Raw genomic sequence first — 18595 nt, 5'->3', positions numbered from 1 at the left:
CAAGCCCCCAGGCTCCAGAAGAGGTGTGTGCTCCTGCCCCATCTGCCTCCCTCTTCTCATAATTCTTCTCCAGCATGCCCCCAAGACCTGCAGAGGGGCTTCCTGGATGCATCTCCCTCAGGTGGCAGAAGTGTGCATAGTAATGCCTCCAGTGAGGAGGGCTCCTGCCACTCTACCTTGTTCCCTTTGTTCCTTTGCCTTTTCTTTTGGGTAGGAGTTGTTTTGTTTCATATTTCTGTAGTTATTTCTTCTCTAGTGTGTATGCTACCTGAAAATCCAGAGAATTAAATTTTCCCAGATCTGGAAACCACAGGAGAACTGACTCCTGGCACTTGTGATGGCCTTAAACACACCTTTTTCTTATGAGAAAGGAAAGAGTGAGGGAGTCCCAGTGGTGACTGTTTGGCAGGCAAATTGGGAGCATGTTTTTGCTTCTTAACTGCCCTATGGCATATCGTCCGTCCACAGACACAATCACATCTTTTCCCATTTGGCAAATGAGAGGACCTACTTAGTGCCTCCAACGAGTCAAGGAAGGAAACACAGAGAACTTGCTCAGGACCGTGCATGCTGTCCTGGGACCTCTGGACTCTTTTTTTACTACAAAGCTTTACAACCATTGGCAGCCAGATGTCTTCTAGGTCCTGAGCATCAGGCAGAATGAGCTGTGGCTACAGCAACAGGGTTTTCAGTCAGGCCAAAGAAACAGTGGCTGATATAGTGTGACTCCTGCCTCCTAGGACAGATTTGGGAACTAGATTTGGGAACAAGTCCCTGCTTCCCGTGTTAGCCATGGCATGAATGCATTCCAGCCTGAATGGGGGTGGGAGGTTTGGGAGTTGGCCAGACTTTCTAGTTTCCTGCCTGCTGAGGCACCCAGGGAAGGTTCTGGGCTTCATGCACTCCAGTTCCTGTTTCACTAGGACAAAGGACAGTGGTTTGGGTTCTGCATAGGACATGGTTTGAAGTGTTCATGTCAGATCCCTGTGAGCTTAAGGGTCTCTGGAAGGCTGTGTATATGGGAAGATATCTCCCCACTCCAAACTAAGGTAGGAGCAGGGTAGTGCATACCACTAGGGAGGTGAGAATCAGAGCTTGATCCCTCTCATGGGAGTCCTGCTGGATGGGCTTCAGGGATTTGAAGAAAAGGAGTGCCAAAATTAGACTGGGCACTGACCTGTATCTGTTGGTTGCGGCCAATACCCCACAGCCAGGCACAGGCCTGTTTGTCCCTACATGCTTAGAACCACCATGGGCCACCACTGCTGGGTGTGCTGGGTGCCTCCACAGTAGCTGATAGTGGTAATCTTGGGCTTGGGGATAGCACAGTACCAAATCCAGAGGAGTGTTTCTTCTGGGTGCTTCAGGCTTACCTTTCTAGATAAGTGCTCTCAAGCCAGACCTCTGAGCTGCTCTGAAAGCACTAGTGACATTTAGAGCAGATAGTCCTTTATTATGAAAGCTGCCCTGTGCTTTGTAGCAGCATCCCTAGCTGGAACCCACTAGATGATAGTGCCACTTCCAGTTGGACAACCAAACATGCCTCTAGATACTACCAAATGTCCCTTGAACAGAAAAATCAGACACACACACTCCCTGTCCTTGGTTGAGAAACAGTGGTTTAAGTTGCAACACAGATGGGAAACATTAAGCTCTCCCATCCACCCCAGGCCACAAGCCCTCCGCACTGGACACCCAGGAGCTGGCTCTGGACATTCATGGTAGCTCCCACAGCAACAGCCAGGTCTTGGTGCCCTGGGCTGTCAGGCTACTAAGGCCTAGTGTTCCAGGCATGGCTGTGGGAGGTCTGAGTACAGCCTCAGGGCTCCTGTTCTCAGCCCCTGGCAGAGCAGTCTATAATAACTCACTGGCTAAAGAGCAAAATGAGCAGGACAGATAGGAGCTTTGGGGATGTAAAAGTGGTTCCACTTAGAATCAGAAGGGCAACATTGATCAAGCACCTACGTGTACCATATACTCACAGCAAGGATACATGGCAGCAACAGGACCACAGCAAAGTGGTAAGCCCTCCATGAATGGCTTTATTGCTTTTTAAAACTGTTAAGATATAGCCTCTGCCTTTAGGCACTTATGGTACAACCCACTCAGCTGGCAGTGGGAGACCTAAGGGCCAAGGAGGGAAAGGAAGTATCACTATGGTGATGCTACTGCTGGTGCTGGCTGAGTTCAGGGACAAAGCCTATGTCAAGGCCTCTTCAATTAGCTTCCTTTCCACAAGGTCTCAGTCACACTAGAAACCATCAATCCAGAGCCCGTAACAATTCCATCATGTGTTCCCCTTTTCCTTTCTTGGCATGGTTTGATAAGACCCATCCAGCCCTACCTCCATAGCCCAAAATCCTGACTGCACCATTCCACCCCTGGCCCCAAGATGCAGGCTTTGTCCCTGAACTTAGCCAGCACCAGCAGTAGCATCACCACAGGGGCCTTGACAGAGAGGAGAGGGAGGGAACCCTCTTCCTGGCTCCTCCATGTGGCTTGTCTCTTCACACATCCACAGAATTGTGGTCCATGGGCCTCTGCAGAAGTTCTGGAGGCCAGAGGTGAAGGACATCATTTATAGCCTTTATTAGGAATTCCATGATGGAGAGAGGACAAGGGGCATTAGAGAAACCTGAAGAGGAGCTGTAGGTGGCCTTCAAGCTCTACCCCACCACACATAGATGATCAGAGAGCATATTTTCTGAGTGAAGTCCATACTCGCAGACCAGCAGACAACCTCCTTAGCCCTGAGCCTTTTTACAGAACCTCTGGGGGCTGGCAAGGGTGATTGTGTGATAAAATGAGGCCTGTGGCGCCCCCCTTCCCTCCCTGATCTTTTGACATCTCATGTAACCTCTGCTTTTAGGACATGACATCACAGACTCTGTACTGGCTATGCTGCCTTGACTTCCCCACCCTCCTCCACCTACCCATATCTACCTAAATCCCCTTCCCACAACTCCTGGAAGCTTTCTGAGGCCATTAAAATATATCTCTACTCTAAGGACTATCTGAATCAGGCTCAGAAATCTGCAGTTTATCTAGCTCCCCAGGTCACTTCACATAGCCCCTTCAGTTTTAGGGAGGATACTGGGCTTAGAAAGGGTGGCTTGTCTAAAGCAGACTAGTACTGAAGCTTAGATGCTGATGCCCCAGCCAAAAGTCCCACTCATTCATTGTACAGAGAGAAAGAGTGTGAGGGTTAGCTGCTGGCAAAGGAACGGCCTTACTGTTTGACTATGCACACCAGGGATAGAGTAAGTCCAAGCAATTCTGGGAGGTTTTCTGGCTCTTGACCTGCAAAGGTTGAGCCTGTCAGAGGTAGGTGCCCCCTTGGTGCACAGGCAGGCATGGGCATGCAAAACCATCACAGCATAGCCTTCTGCTGGCAGCATCCTTCCCTACAGGGGCACCTGACCTGCTTGACCGCCTGGCAAGGCCAGGAACTGTAGGGAGTGGAGCCCTGAAGCTGTCAGACCCTAGCCCTGCTTCTGGGAGCCCAGTCACAGCTGGCCCTGCCCAGGACCTCTTCCACCCACATGGGGAGCCTCAACCCAGCTTCTCAGGGTAGCTCCAGAGCACAGAAGCAGGACTTTGCCTCACAGTAGCCTCCCTGGGGCCCAGCTGTCATTCACCTAGGAAGAAATACCCAGCTGGAAGATACCCCAGGGACCTGGATCCTTCCCAGGAGCAGCAGAGTGAATGTAAAGAGTGTTGTTGGCCTGTTCACTTGGGAGTGTGGCAGGAATGGGGCTGTTTCCTAAGTACGACTGGTTGGGCTTCAGCTTCATTTGAAAATCTTTGCTCACAATATCTCCTCAGCTTGTTCTGAAGCCCTGCCTGTATCCAGAGATCACAGTGGCTGCCCCTTGCCTCTGGGAAACTTGCTCCAAAATCTCCTATAGCCACGTCCCTACCTGTTTCTTTCCTTATCTTTGCAGCCCAACTCTGCTTTCCGACCACCACAGAAAGACTCCCCTCCAAGCCTGGTGGCCAAGGCCCAATCCTTGCCCTCAGAACAACCCCTGGGGACCTTCAGTCCTCTGACCACCTCGGACACCAGCAGCCCCCAGAAGTCCCTCCGCATAGCCCCAGCCACTGGCCCACTTCCAGGTCGGTCTTCCCCGGCGGGCTCCCCCCGCACCCGGCATGCCCAGATCAGCACCAGCAACCTGTACCTGCCCCAGGACCCCACAGTGGCCAAGGGTGCCCTGGCTAGTGAGGACACGGGCATTGTGACACATGAGCAGTTCAAGGCTGCACTCAGGATGGTGGTGGACCAGGGTGACCCCCGGCTACTGCTGGACAGCTACGTGAAGATTGGCGAGGGCTCCACGGGCATTGTTTGCCTAGCCCGAGAGAAGCACTCTGGCCGCCAGGTGGCCGTCAAGATGATGGACCTCAGGAAGCAGCAGCGCAGGGAGCTGCTCTTTAATGAGGTGGGAGGACAGGATGGGACATGGGTGGGGGCAACTGGGAGAGAAGTGAGCACATAACCAGGCCGGACATCTGCGGGCCTGGGTGGTCAGGTGGTCATGCCTCAGGGGCACTGTGCCAGCACTCAGGTTCCCCTTCACCCCCAGGTGGTGATCATGCGGGACTACCAGCACTTCAACGTGGTGGAGATGTACAAGAGTTACCTGGTGGGCGAGGAGCTGTGGGTGCTAATGGAGTTCCTGCAGGGCGGGGCCCTCACAGACATCATCTCCCAAGTCAGGTGGGCAGCTGGGAGGCTGGGGCCCTGAGGGAGGCTCTCCCCACCACTGCGTTGGCAGGGGGGTTGTGGTGCCTGTCATATTGTCTGAGGGACCCCCTACCTGTTTCAGGTAACTGAGATCCAGAGTTTTCAAGGGTGTGAGAAGAGAAAAGTAGCCCAGGGCTGGGGCCTGAGGGGGCTGCTGGACACATTGCCTGGGAGATGTGGGGCCCTGTGCCAAGGACTCCCTTATTCCTAGTCCAGCTGCCCTGCTAAAGTTATCATTCTCTTCCCTCGTGGCCCTGCTGACCTTGTCCAGGCTGAATGAGGAGCAGATCGCCACTGTGTGTGAGGCTGTGCTGCAGGCCCTGGCCTACCTGCATGCCCAAGGTGTCATCCACCGGGACATCAAAAGTGATTCCATCCTGCTGACCCTTGACGGCAGGGTAGGCCCTCCCTTCCTGCTCCTCCCTTGCATTTCTCCTCCTGGTCCTCCTGGCCCTCCAACTACTCCCCTTTCAACCCCAGGTGAAGCTCTCGGACTTTGGATTCTGTGCTCAGATCAGCAAAGATGTCCCTAAGAGGAAGTCCCTGGTGGGAACCCCCTACTGGATGGCTCCTGAAGTGATCTCAAGGTCTCTGTATGCCACTGAGGTAACCATTCCGCCCACCAATGAGGCCTCCCCAAAGAGGCTTGAAAACATGCAACTCCTCTGCCCTGAAGCTGTCTGACCCTAGCTGTCTTCCTTGCCCTGCTTCTGGGAGCTCAGTCACAGCCACAATAACTCCACAGTCCCCGCCACAGTAACTCTGGTTCTCAGGTAACCTCTCAGTCAGTACCTGGCACCCTTTCTGATGAGCTGCTGTAACCTAGACTTCACTGCTGGGAGTGGATCCTCCAACTATTCCCCCTCCACCAGCTCAACAGCAAAGTGGGGTGTGGCCAGGCTTCCCCAATCATGATGCCCTCTCTCAGAGACTGGCTGATAGTTCTATCCCTATGGTCTCTGGCCACTAATGCAGGAAGTAACAAACCACTGGGCAGCTGATCAGGGGAGGAAGGAGACAGGCACAAAGACACCAAGGAGAGTTGAGACCAGCTGCTTCTTCCCATCCAGCATGCTGCTACCAAGGGCCAGGCTACAGCAGCAGGATCAGGGATATTCTTCCCCTGCAGGTGGATATCTGGTCTCTGGGCATCATGGTGATTGAGATGGTGGATGGGGAGCCCCCCTATTTCAGTGACTCCCCAGTGCAAGCCATGAAGAGGCTCCGGGACAACCCCCCACCCAAGCTGAAAAACTCTCACAAGGTAGGTTGGTGTATAACGTGTGACCCCACAGACCCCATTCTTCCTGTGGTGAGAGGACCACAGCCTATACTCCCATCCTCTCCCTCCACCAAAACCAGAGGGTTCAGTATCTTTCTCACACAAAACCTGCACCTGGATGCAGAGCCCCATTTACGCATACTCCTATGTTCATTCCAGTTTCCCAGCTACAGCAGCCAAGGTGCCCTGCAGCAGGCACTGACAGGTGCCCAGAGGCACCTATAAGCAGAGAAAGTAAGGAGTCTCTTCTTTCTTAGGGCAGCGGGTGGAGGGGGACCAAAGAAGCCTAATTGAGCATCAACCCTTCTACCCCATTTGTCGGGACCCACACCGTGATACAGTGTTCCTGTCTATCATAGCAAATGGCTTGTCCTCCCTTATGGCACATTCTGACCACAGCCAGAGGTAGAGCTTTCCCCTTAGAACCAGTATAAATGTGTATTATATTTAAGCCTTTCCTGCCAAATCCATCCCCAAACCTGCAGACCTTACCTGTGATCACCCCCTGCTGGCAGTTCAACACAGGACTGCCAAATGGCACTGCCATCTGGTGGTTAGAGCAAGAATTGTCCCAGAGGGTTAAAGTCCATAACCAGCAGTTTTGTGACCCCCCCCAAGACAGTCGGCTGGGAGGACCAACAGGAAACATCTTCTAAGACAACTGGAACCTGCACTAGTAACCCAAAATAAGCATATAGAGGAGACCTCCACATCTAATTCCCCAGAGGAGGTAGCCTTCTCTAGCAGCCTGACATCCCCAGATACCAGTTCAAAATGAACCAAGCCCTGCCTTAGAACAACAAAGAAAGCTTTTCAGGTCCCCGCTTGTACTTTTCTATTTTTCAAGTACTCCCTAATTTCTGTCCTCTTTTTTAGTCTTCACTTAAGGCTTATGTGGCAGACAAAAGAGGCATTCTTCATCATTAGCCCATTCTGCAGATAAGGTCTGGAGAAAATTTCAACTTGCCTGAGATCAGGGATAGATCTGGACCCAGGACTGGATTATTGATGCCAGTTCCCTGCTCCTTCCGCAGAGTCACAGGGCCTGAATGCTAAGAACTTTGTGAAGCCAGCCAGTGGAGTGGGCTGTACATGGACCCAGCTACCTAGAGTCCCAGACATCTTAATTCCATTGCTTGGCAACTCCCATTACAGGTGAACTGGCCACAGTTCCAGGACTGATGCATCCTCGTTTACCTATTTGATAATCAAACAAGCTCTGAGCCTGGGAGGAACCAGGAAGTAAGCAACAAGAGAATTCGAAACTTTCAAACAATAATAGGCCAGGCAGTCAGGTCATTCCAAAGTAATTGTAAACCATGACTTCCCCTGGTTGCCATGTCTCCACAGGTATCCCCAGTGCTGCGAGACTTCCTGGAGCGGATGCTGGTGCGGGATCCCCAAGAGAGAGCCACGGCCCAGGAGCTCCTGGACCACCCTTTCCTGCTGCAGACAGGGCTGCCTGAGTGCTTGGTGCCCCTGATCCAGCTCTACCGCAAGCAGACCTCCACCTGCTGAGCCCACTCTGAGTGCACCTGCCACCTGTGCCCCACAGGCAGGGGACACTGGGCATCCAGCCCTCCAGCAGGGCTTGTCTGCCTCATTCTCTCAGTATTCTCTCCAAAGATTGAATGTGAAGTTCCACCCCTATCCTATTGCCCCTTTGCCCACTGGGCCAGGCCGGACCTGCCCCCTTGGTCTCTCTCCCTCCCCAAAGAATCCCCAGTTGCCTTTGGGATGATGGAGACCCCTTCCTGCAGGATTACCCTTTGTTATTTGCACAGGGATATTTCTAAGAAACAGAGACCAGCACTCCTAGCCTCTGTGGTCAGCAAGCAGAAAAGGCTGCTGCAGACTTTTTAAAAGTAGTTGTATACTAGCATCTCAAGCCACCCAAGAGGGCCAACTTCCCATCTTCACATGGATACTTGCTGTTCTCAGCTCCACCTTCAAGCCTTGGGGTCTCAGAGGGCCACAGGGAAGGTTTTTATTACCTGAACCCTACTTCCTCCCTTGGTCTAACTTCCTAAAGGCACAGTCCTGCCTATACCTGCTCCCTGCCCCACCTGTACTGCCTCTCCCCACACAGCCTATCAGAACTGTGAAAGGCCTGCTCCTAGGCCACGGGAGGGGAAAGGGGGCATTTTCTGAGTGAAAGAGAAAGAATGGGGTTGGTGGTAAAAGTGGCCTCACTACAGGTTGGAGAGAACTTCACGTGTGAGTATGTGTATATGTAAGGGGAGGAAGGACCCAATGGCCTGTGTCCCTTCAGTTACCCGCAGCCAGCTTCAGGAGGGCTATCCGAACCCCTTCTCCCACTAGGCTCAACTCTGAAGGGACCCCCTTTCTTGGCCTGGCTCCCTACCTCTCAAGTCCCATGTTTCTTTTCAATCAGTGAATTGAGTCCACCAATGCTGGGGACTCACAAGATTCCTGAGTCTCTTCCATACTGTGGAGTCTGAGAGCCAGAGACAGGAATAGTAAGGCGATAAACTTAGTTTTCCTGTCAGCTTCATCTCAATAACCAGGTCATCAGGGACCCGTCCTTCAGACTCTGGGCTGGGACAGAAGGTATACCACCTCCTGGGGGTCCATCACATCAGAAGGGGCACCCCATCTGTGTGAACCTGCTGCCCCAGCTGCCTCTTCAGACCCTTGCCCCCTTATCCTCCTTCCCTCTCCACCTTTTAGGCTATTGTGAGACAGGGAAGGCCAGGGAAGAATTCTGGGTGTCTGGACCCTTTCCAGATAATATTTTTAGATCCCTCTGTCCCCTAGTGATCAGCTTTAGGGCAAAGAAATTGCAAGGACATTTTTTTTTAAGGGTCAGAGTTTTAAAAACAAAAGGATCTTCCCTAGAAATTTTTGTGAATTGTTTGCACTTGTGCCTGTTTTAAATTAAACTGAGTGTTTAAACCGCTGGGCTTCCTGCTGTCTAGTATTGGAGCCAGGCTGTCGTGGAGCTGAATGCCCTGCAGTGGGGATCTGGTGGGCTTCCCAGGAGTCACTTGAGTCCACAGGACACCCAATTTCCCTGTTGACCTATGGGCTCTGGAAATAAAGGTACAGTAGGGCAACAGGAAGTGAAAGTCTTTTGGGACTGAAACACAAGAAACAGACAGGGTTCCTTCCCAGAGCTGATGATCCTTTCTGCATCAGCTTCTCCCTTCTTCTGCCCTGGACCTCAAACTGTTCATAGGAAGTGGCCTGAAACTGTTGCCAGTGAGAAAGCAGTCCTGTTTCATTTCTCAGAACCAAAGGAAACTCTGCAGAGAAGTGGCTAGAAATCAAGAAACCTGGATCTAGTCCTGAGTGGGAGGTTGGTAAAATTACCTTTCAACTTCTGGCTCCAACATTAATTCCATCCCTTCCTTCCAGAGATTATACCCAACCCAGGAACTGAAACTCCTTAGCCAGGAGCAAGGGGTCATGCAGACTGTCTCCCACTCCCCAGAGCATTCCCACCCAGACTGCAACCCCAGTACCACCAGCTCAGTTAGAAGCAGCCCCTGTGACCTACCTTCAGAAGCCCACCACAGTAGAATGGGCAGGGTGGGAGTTGATGAAGGCAGGAGCCTCCACAGGAAGCAGATATACCCTTCCATCCCTCCAAAGGGAGTCAAGAGTCAAGAGAGGGTGGTAAGGCAAAGAGAGGCCAGTTTCACAATGGAATAACACTGGGTTTATTAACTATTCTTTTGAATTCCACTAGTCTTTTTGCCACACAGTATCACTCCAGAAAGGTGTGCAAACGTCCTTTAGTTTCCCACACAGATCAGTACTGAATTCTAGTGGCCTGGGTGACTCTTCACAAAGATGAAAGCAACAAGAACAGGAAAAGCAAAATACTTAGCAAAGTCTCTTCTACAGTGGAGTGAGCTAGAGAGGACCCCAACCTCAATGGTTCCAGGTTGACAATGAGAGGACGTTGAGGGGGCTAAGTGTGGTGAGACATGGAAATTCTGCACAGAGACGGACCTGGAAAGGAGTTTGCAAGGACAGCAAGGCAGGCAGACACAGTTCAGACAGGGAGGATCTGCTGTGGCTATTTAGAAACATCACTTTCACCACTAAGCTCTTGGCCACTCCATACAGTGAAACCCTCATGGCTTTTTACCCAATAAAGAGGGCCTGAGGTGACATTCACCCAGAAACTCACAGTCAGTGGCACTGAAAAGAAGATAGTACCTCTGATACAATGTGTGACCCAGGCCTCTTGCTGTTTTTAAGTCAAAATACTTGTAATCTTACACCACTGAAAACTTCATTAATTAACACAGTTGAAAAGGGCATAAGTTGAGCAAGCAAAGATCCACAAAGAAGCAGTTTGCACTTGGGTGTCCAATTATCCCCCATCCCACCCATGACTCACACTCTCAGGCTTTTTGGACCTCTGATTTGTTCACTCACCACCCAGACAAGAGGACTGAGAAGAGGCATATCATAGGAAAACAGTGCATAATTGGCATGTCCCAAGATTCAGAAACCATAAGGGAAAGGTCGGTAGCTCCAGTTTTGGGGGGAAGAGAACAGGAGCTCTTAAGACTGGAAGCCTTAACTTGGAGGATTAACTTGGGGGTCTTAGTGAAGGGTCTGGCGCATGCTACAGTGTGAGTTTTTTCCCCGTTGTCCCAGTGAAGTGACTTCAAGTATCCGGATTTAATTTCTACAAGAGGAAGAGGATTCCACGGGTGAATGCCCACCGAGGGAAAAGTACACAGCGGTGAGGATCCCAAATAAAATCAGAAGGCTGAGCCCCGAGCCAGGACGCAGCGAGGCAGATCTGCCACCAGGGGGCACCGGGAATCAAGTCCAGTGTATGGGCTCGCGCGGCCTAGGAGACGCCTGGGGGGTGGGGTAGGTGTAAGGATTAGCATTGACACCTGCACAAGGCCTCACCTGACTCCCTTTCCACCCCTCAATACCAGACCCAGTTTTTCAGCGTCATTATCTCTTTGACCGGTTCGTTTGGAGTTACTGGTGAGAAACCTTCTGTTCCACAAAGACATCTTGAAAAGACCCAATCGTAGACAGGTGAAGGGCCTCACGCTCAGCCATGGGGGTTCACAAAAAGAGCCCCACCTGACGCCCCCCCCCCCCGCAGACTGGGCGCACTGACACCTTTGCTGACACTTCCACAGTGTGCTGTAGGGCTCAGCGATTTTCCTGACCCCCTCCTCCCGCCCTTGGCTAGGCGGGTACAAAGAGTAGGAGGACGGAGGCAGGGAGGGAGGGGACAAAGGACCCGACCAGGAAAGGGCCCTTAACCACGTCTCCGCGGTGGCCTCTGACTCACTAATCTGCCCAGTAATAAAAGCTGGAAGCTGCGCCGGTCCTGCATCCCACGCGGTGGGGCAAAGGCAGGGGTCCTTGGTCTCGACTTCTACCATCCATCATCGGCCCTGCCCTCCATTAACAGCCCAGCGAGAAGCCGGAGACGTTTAACAGGCTCCTTCCAGCTCTCCCCCGAGTTTGATGTAATTTAAACCCGGACCTGCGGCTCGTGTGGGCTCCCGACTCCCGCGCGCTGCCGTTTAACGTCGCAAACACTTCAGTCAATTATCCCCCAAGCGGAGCTTCTATTTAAAGAGATATTGTCAGGTTCTTAAGCCTCGGATCAGACCTGCTGCTTTATGCTTCATATACAAAGACTCAAAACAAGAGTTCTTTGAGGGTTGGAAAAAATGCAATTAAGCAAAGCCTTCGCAACCGTTCTACCCTGCCGGAGCACCCACGTGCTGATCGCAGGGAGCTGGAAAGCGGTGGGGGAGGGGAAGTGCTAAGTCCTTTCCATTTCGAGTGAATGGATATAAGGGTGGGCCAGGAGGAGTCAGGGCTTGAACCTCAAAGATGAAATTTAAATGCATCTGGAGCTGAGAAGGCAGAGTTGAGCTGGGTAGGATTTTGGGGGGGGCAGGTACCCTATAACGTGAAAGAAGTTGAATCCCAGGTCTGCCTGGAACAGAGGCAGAGGGAGTTTGTTACCTAGAAACTGGCTCAGGGGACAAGTGGTGACCAATATCAGAGGTGCTCTTGTCCCCCCTTAAAAAAAAACTGCTTTGTAAAGATGCAGGAATTTCTATCCCAGAAAATCTTAAAGAGCCAGATCTTAATCAGCCTTGTGTCCATAAAGACTCTGGGGGCCCTGGGGCCTTCCCCTTCTCTAATTTAGGAGGAAGGGAGATTTTGGTAGCTTTCACATTATCCTCAGCATCAGTAGGCAAAGAGGGCTAGACCTTGGTTCTCCAAAGCCAATTTTGACATTTGCCTGGTTACCAGGGTATTGAGAAACTCACCAGGGGAAAGGGACCCGGCAGAAACCTAGGCAGACTGAGTCTTTGGGGTTAGAGTGGGGGTCCACCTTCCTGGAGGAAGACTGAAGCTATGAACCAGTCTTCCATATCTCACCTTCTGATAATAGAAAAGGCAGGTAGTAGGAAAGGTGAGAGATCTAGACAAGGAATACCAAAGAGCACAAACGAGGGGTCCCTTCCTTCTGATGAAAGTCTTGCCTTGGCAGTGGGGACAGGTTTTCAGATGGGGAGGGACTCCAGGAACAGGCTGCTGGAAAGTAAGGGACCTGGATAAAAGGGAGAAATCCCAGTGGAGCAGACAAGAGATTAGGGGAGCAGGGCTTAGTCCTTCATCTTTATCGCTGAGCCTGCACCACCACAGCCTCTGAGCCCCCTTGCCAAGGCTTCGGCGCAGGCACCGAGTGGGGCAGAGCGTTGGCCTCTAACTCCGGACCACTATCAGGCCCTGAAGCCTCCCCGACCAGGCTGGGGATGTCTGGAGCTGTGGAACGTCGGCGCAAACCCAAGCGGCCAGAGCCGGTGCCGCCCTCCGGGTGGGGACTAAGGCCAATGGGGGCTTGCACTAAGGTTGGGGGCGCTCCCTCCAGCACCTCATGTGAGCGCCACCGCCCAGCCCCCGAAGACTGGGGTGAGTTTGGTAGGGCCATCAGGGCCCCCGCCCGTAGACGTGCTGCCTCCTCCTCGGTCATGGCACCCAGGGCCAGGCTCATGCTCCGGCCCAGCTCCGGCCGCTCGCTGCCCTGTGCCCGGTGCCGGCCCGAGCCCTTGCCTGTTGAGCCAGCCTCACCACCATGGCCGTGGCCGTGACCGTGGCCGTGGCCGCCCGCCGCCCTCGCAAAGCGCGCCAGTAGAGGCCGCGGTAGGCGGCGGGGGCTGGGTCGTCGACGCTCTGGGCTGGGTTCGGGGGCCGGGCGGCCAGGGGGACTGTCGGAGTTGGAGCCCCGGGCCGCTGCGGCGGCTGCGGCTCGGCCCCAGGGCCCGGTGAGGGCCTGCACACAGGTCCCATGGCCACGGGCTGCGGCCAGCTGTAGGGCTGTGAGGCCCGCACGATTGGTGCGGTCGAGGCGAAGGCCGAGGCGGCGGAAGGAGCGCACCAGGAACTCAAGCACAGCCCCGTGGCCGCACGCCGCCGCCCACATCACAGGGCTGTTGCCTGCTGAGTCGGCTGCCTCGGGGTCGCCGCTGAACTGTACCAGCAGCTGCACGGCGTCCAGGTGGCCTCGCTCACATGCCAGGCTGAGTGCCGTGCGCCCGCGCTCATCCCGCAGGTTCACCGCCGCACCCTGCTCAAGCAGTAGTCGCACGAAGCGCGCGCGCATCGCGGGATCTGGCAGCCCCACGGCCACCATAAGCGGCGTGCGACCCTGTTCTGCGCGGCAGTCGATGATGCTGCGGTCCAGTGCGTCCAGCACGAAACGGGCCAAGTGCACTTTGCCCGCCTGCATGGCCTCCAGGAAGGTGCGCGTACCCGCTCGGGGACATAAGTCCTTGGGCTTAAGCATGATCTCGACCGCCGCGCCGGGGCGGCCCGGCAAGTCCGCACGGGGGCGCCCCTGTTCCCGCTCCCCGCGGGGCTACAGCCCCAGCCCGCGCTCCGGTACCGCTTCCTCCGCGCGTGGGCTTCTGAGGCTGAGGTCCCGAGGTTCCTATTCCGATATATCAGCGGCTCGGGCAGCTCTTGAGCCAAACGCCTGGCGTCTCGCTGCTTCCTCTCCAGGTTTCCCCCCTGGAGGTGTGGGTTGCTCGCTACTCCGGGGTCCTCTCCTGGTCCACCACTAGACAAAAGCCCAAGCTTGGTACCCTCCTGAGTCTCCTGACGTTGTTACGGTGTCCGACGCCCCCTTGGTTCCTTGTGGCTTGGAGCCACGCCACTCACCCGCACACCGGGCAGCCCCCGCTCCCCTGCTGAGACGGTGGCGCCCGCCGTGCGTGCCTGCCTCCAACCCAGGCGGGGCGCGCCGCTCCTCAAGCTGCTGGCGCCGTTCCTCCGCCTCCTCCCCTCTTGCGGGGGCCGGGCCACGCCGGGGCGCTAGCTTCTTACTTAGGGGGTTCAACGGCGCGGGAGCAGCCGGCAGCCTGGATACCTGGCTTTATAGCCTCGGGGGTCTCCATGGCAATCGCTGTCCAAGAAGCGTGCTGCACCGTCAGGGCAGAGACAGATCGGGCTGGGGAGACCGCCCCTGACCCCCACCCCTTTGTGGGCCGTAAAGTTGGGGAGCGGCTCCTCCTCCGCGCTCCCCTGGGAATGCTGCGGTGGTTGCGGGGCGAAGGCGGGGGCTGTTCGCAGGGGGCCACATGCACCCGGCCGGGCCAATCCCAAAGTTGCAGTCTTCTCTCCCCGCCCTCCGCCTCCACTGGAGTCAGTGCCCTAGGCTCCTTAGAAACTGTCGGGACCGCGGCTCGTCGGGGAAAATTGAGAGCTGCCTCCAGCGGTCCTGGGTGAAAGGAAACGGTACCACAAAAGGGCAGAACTAGACCATGCACAAGCTGGGGGTGGCGGCGAAAGGCAAATGAGGCACTTGTGCTGCGGACGGGGAATGGGGGAGTTCAGTGTGGCTGGGAACTGCCACCCGAAGTGCAGCGCATCACGCCGTCACACACAATTGTGCCTCCCGCACAGGCTCACTTGGAGCAGGGAGGGGGGCGCGCTCTCCAATTTCAAACGTCTCCAACCTTGACAAACGCTCCCGCGTGCCAGCTCCCAGTGGCGAAGCAGGCAGGGCGTAGACTCCGCGGCAGTGGCGTCCCAGGGCAGAAGCCCTAGGACCCGAGAGTGTTGCAGTCGCGTTAGGACTCCTCAGCATTACCTCCCAGCCCCTCCAGCACCTGCCGCCACCCGCAGAAAGCGAGAAACACAAGCACAGGGCTCTGGCCCTGACTCTAACTGACCTCTAAGGAAAAGAGGAGATCATGAGATCTATCTTCCATTAGATGTGCGGAAAAACTGCCCCATCTCCTCTCATTCTGCCCACTACTGCTCAGCCCCGGGGAGGGGAACACCACAGGCATAGGTTAAGGGAAGTTAGGGTGTCTCAGAGCGCTGGGAAGTGTGGAGAGGGTGAGTAGGCTTGGAATGGATAGTTGCAAAGTAAGAGTGAACCAGGCATCAAGTACTGAATTTATTGAAGCTTCATGAGCAGTGAAAAATACAGAGGTAAAAGCTAGGTTCTGGAAGAAAGAGACTTCCTCTCTAAAGTGGAAGACAATGCCAGGATATAACTAGCTCCTGTTATCATCTGAGGGTTGAATAAGATGGAATTGTGGGGAGGGGAGAGCTTTGGGTCTTCTGAAGATAGGGGGCAGAATTGGTCCTTGGCTCCTAAGAAATGAGGGAGACAGTTCTGACAGGGGACTGTGGAGGCAAAGGCACTGAAACAGGAAAACACCTGTAGGGGGCGGTGTTGAGAGCTGCTTTAAGATGTCCTGTCCCATAAAAGACAAGAGATTCAGGGAAGAATGAAGGCCACCCAAGCAGAGCAATGGTAAGATGCTGTGCAGGAGGTGTGCTCGGAAGGTATGAGGTGAGGAGAGCAGGTGCTGCTGGGAAGATATTGAGCCCATGAACCTCTCTTCAGTCCCAGGCTCCATGAACACTCACCTTGTGCTCCAGCCATGACCTGTAGTAGGGGTTTTCTGCACATGCTAAAAGCACCCCTTACTCTTTGTGCATTTTTTAAAAAGCCTTTGGCCAGAGGTCTGCCAGTTTTCTTTTATGACGTTATGGAAAGGGCACCGTATTTGATAACAAAGTTAATTCCAGCCTAGAGGAATGTGCTAGTAGGGTGACCCCAGGCCTTCACATTTTCGTTTGCAAAAGGATGCTAATGCCAGCTCTATCTGCTCCACAATAGAGCAGGGAACAAGTATATGGAAAAGCACTGCATGGAAACCCTTAAAGCCCAGTATTCCCCTCACTCCATACCAAGCAAGACTCTCCAGCCTCAGTAAGGCAGGGATGCTTTCCCTCTTTACTCAGCAGAGGAAAGGCTCCCCCACCCCTCTTTAGGACTCAGTTTCCCTTTTCAACAGCATAAGGAAAATGGCTTTTTTCCTTCCTGTCTGCTTCCAGGGTCAGGGAAAGGGGTACCTTTGGAATCTATGTGTGATAGGTCAGGCTGTGTACTCCCCCACCCCCAAGTGGAGAATAGAAGCAGGAGAAAGCCTGCACCAAGGAGGTGCACTGGGTCCTAAAGAGCCAGGCCCCTCCTTCCTGAGCCTCCTTGAGCCAACTCAGCTTCTTCTATACCTCAGTTCCCTGTGGTGGATGGAGACAGATCCAGGGAAGAGGAGGAGCTGCAGCAAGGCCACTTTAGGGTTTCACCTTGCCTGAGCTGGTTCTCTCTGGAAGGTACAGCCTGTTCCATTGGCCCCAGATGGCATGGCTGACCCAGCCAGGCCTACAGTGGGATGGGTTGTGGTGCCAGGTCTCAGGTCCTGGAGCCTCTGCTCTGACTTCCTTTCCTATGGGCTCAGTATGTTCTGAACAGAAAAGAAATAGCAAAGCTGAAAAAAGCTGAGACTTTGCTGCAGAGCATAGAGGCACCAGCAGCCAGAATTAGAAGCTGTCGCTCTGAGAGCTGAAGCCTGACAGAAGAAGGAGCTGAGGCAGGCAGCGGGCAGGCAGGCACTCCACACACCCCCTCCCCTCCCACTTGCCCAACCTCTCCGCTGTCAGGCCTCAGGCTGTCAAAAGTCTTCCTCCCAGAGGAGCCTCAGTCTGCAAGTCTGTCACTCTGTCTGCAACTGCCCTCTCTCCTAGGCCCCCCCTTCTTTCTTCCTCAAGTGTCACCAGCCCCCTCACCCTGTCACGTTGCACTAGCTTGGCAGGTTTGGGTCTGGTAGCACGTGTCTGGGAGATCCAGAGAACTGCCAGAGGTACAGGGGGTGGGTGAGTCAGCAGGGGATCTGGCACTGAGTCAGCAAGGGGATTGGGCAATAGGTAGGGACCCTTTTCTTTGTGCAGTGGTGAGACAGACATGACAAGGGAACCTGACCCTAGCCTCACAGATGTACAGCAGGGATGGAACCCAGTGCCCTTCACCTGCTGCAGTGCCAGAGGGAGGACATCAACTCTTCCTTTGCATATCCCCTGATGTTAATTCATCTCTAGGGTCCAGAGATTGCATTTGCCCAGATGTTCAGCCTGCCTACCTCCTGCCCTTTTTTATAGACTATAGAAATCAGGGAAGTGGGTATCTAGGTCTGGCCTCATGAAAAGCTGTGCAGAGATCCCTCCAGGAGGAAAGACTGCATCCCCTTCCCCATTCTTGGGCTTCCTAACTACAAGGGGGCACCAGTCTCTCCTGAGCAGTCACCTTCAATTGCTAAGACTGGCTATCTTGGCTCTGGCTCTGGCTAATGCCTGTGTGCCTGGCTCAATGAGTTCCTCTAGGCCTGGATCCTCATCCAGAGGTTCTTCCCCAAGGGGTGAGAGGAGAGGAGAGGAGAGATGGGGTGGCTGCCTGCCTGGAGGACTGAAGTCAGGGCTTTGCCCTGCAGGATAGGTGTCTACCCCCATTGTACCCAGCATGTCTGCTGGCTGGTCGGTGCCAGGGGTTCTGTGAATGAGCAGTCTTCCATTCTTATCCTGCAGCTGGGATAGGTGGGACCCCAGAGGCCAGGCCCTTAGAGAGATGGGAAGGGGGAGGGTGCCCCTGTTTACTTTCCAGAGACACAGGTGCTCACCACTAATGACACTGCTGTAACTCTATTAAGAAAACAACCTCTTCCCAGCATCACCCCCCACCCTGCTTCTCCCAAGCCATAGCCTGTCCCATTTGGGATTTGGTACTGTGCTGTAGAGAGAGTGGCTTCCCACACACCCTCTGCAACAATTTTTTTGGGGGTCAAATACAGCTGCCACAGGGCTATGCATCTGGCCACTCTAGGTCTTCCCAAAGAGGTCCAGGTGGCCTAAAACTTTAGGCACCTTTGCACTAGGCCCTCATGTTCCAGTCCTGAGGGTGGAGACAAGAAGTGCCATATCTGTGTGGGGATGAAGAGGGAGTGACATGATTTTCCAGTGATTGTGGCATCAGGCCAGCAAGAAGGGGAAGTTACTCCTCTTTAAGCCCAGAGGCAGGGCCATTCCACTGGGCTTTGGAAGGGACCTCACCCTGGGTTCAGTTTCCAAGGAATTCTTTTTCCTCAGCCAACTTCATTTCAAGAATACTCCACTCCCATATCCCCCATTTCCTAGATGGAGAACAGAGGCCAGGCTTAGGCAGGAAATGTTGGGTCATGGTTCTTTAG

General features: G+C 54.1%; 2 protein-coding genes across 3 annotated transcripts in view; one reads left to right on the top strand and one right to left on the bottom strand.

The window, feature by feature from the left end:
- Nucleotides 1-8910, top strand: part of LOC308648503 (serine/threonine-protein kinase PAK 6) — a 35052-nt gene extending 26142 nt beyond the window's left edge. For both annotated transcript variants that reach the window (XM_081293263.1, XM_081293264.1), the window contains 6 exons: nucleotides 3945-4442; nucleotides 4587-4720; nucleotides 5019-5145; nucleotides 5228-5353; nucleotides 5877-6011; nucleotides 7380-8910. In XM_081293263.1, coding sequence (XP_081149389.1) covers nucleotides 3945-4442; nucleotides 4587-4720; nucleotides 5019-5145; nucleotides 5228-5353; nucleotides 5877-6011; nucleotides 7380-7547 — 1188 coding nt within the window. In that variant the 3' untranslated portion in view covers nucleotides 7548-8910. The remainder of the gene's footprint in view (nucleotides 1-3944; nucleotides 4443-4586; nucleotides 4721-5018; nucleotides 5146-5227; nucleotides 5354-5876; nucleotides 6012-7379) is intronic.
- Nucleotides 8911-12340: 3430 nt separating this feature from the next.
- On the bottom strand, nucleotides 12341-14224 carry ANKRD63 (ankyrin repeat domain 63). Its single transcript, XM_081293324.1, has one exon. The coding sequence runs from the start codon at nucleotides 13843-13845 to the stop codon at nucleotides 12679-12681; it is 1167 nt and encodes a 388-aa protein (XP_081149450.1). The 5' UTR covers nucleotides 13846-14224; the 3' UTR covers nucleotides 12341-12678.
- Nucleotides 14225-18595: the final 4371 nt, after the last annotated feature.

This window comes from Spermophilus citellus, assembly GCF_964194105.1.
Source record: "Spermophilus citellus genome assembly, chromosome: 4".
Taxonomy (NCBI): Eukaryota; Metazoa; Chordata; class Mammalia; order Rodentia; family Sciuridae; genus Spermophilus; species Spermophilus citellus.
This window is presented reverse-complemented; position numbering and strand designations above follow the sequence as displayed.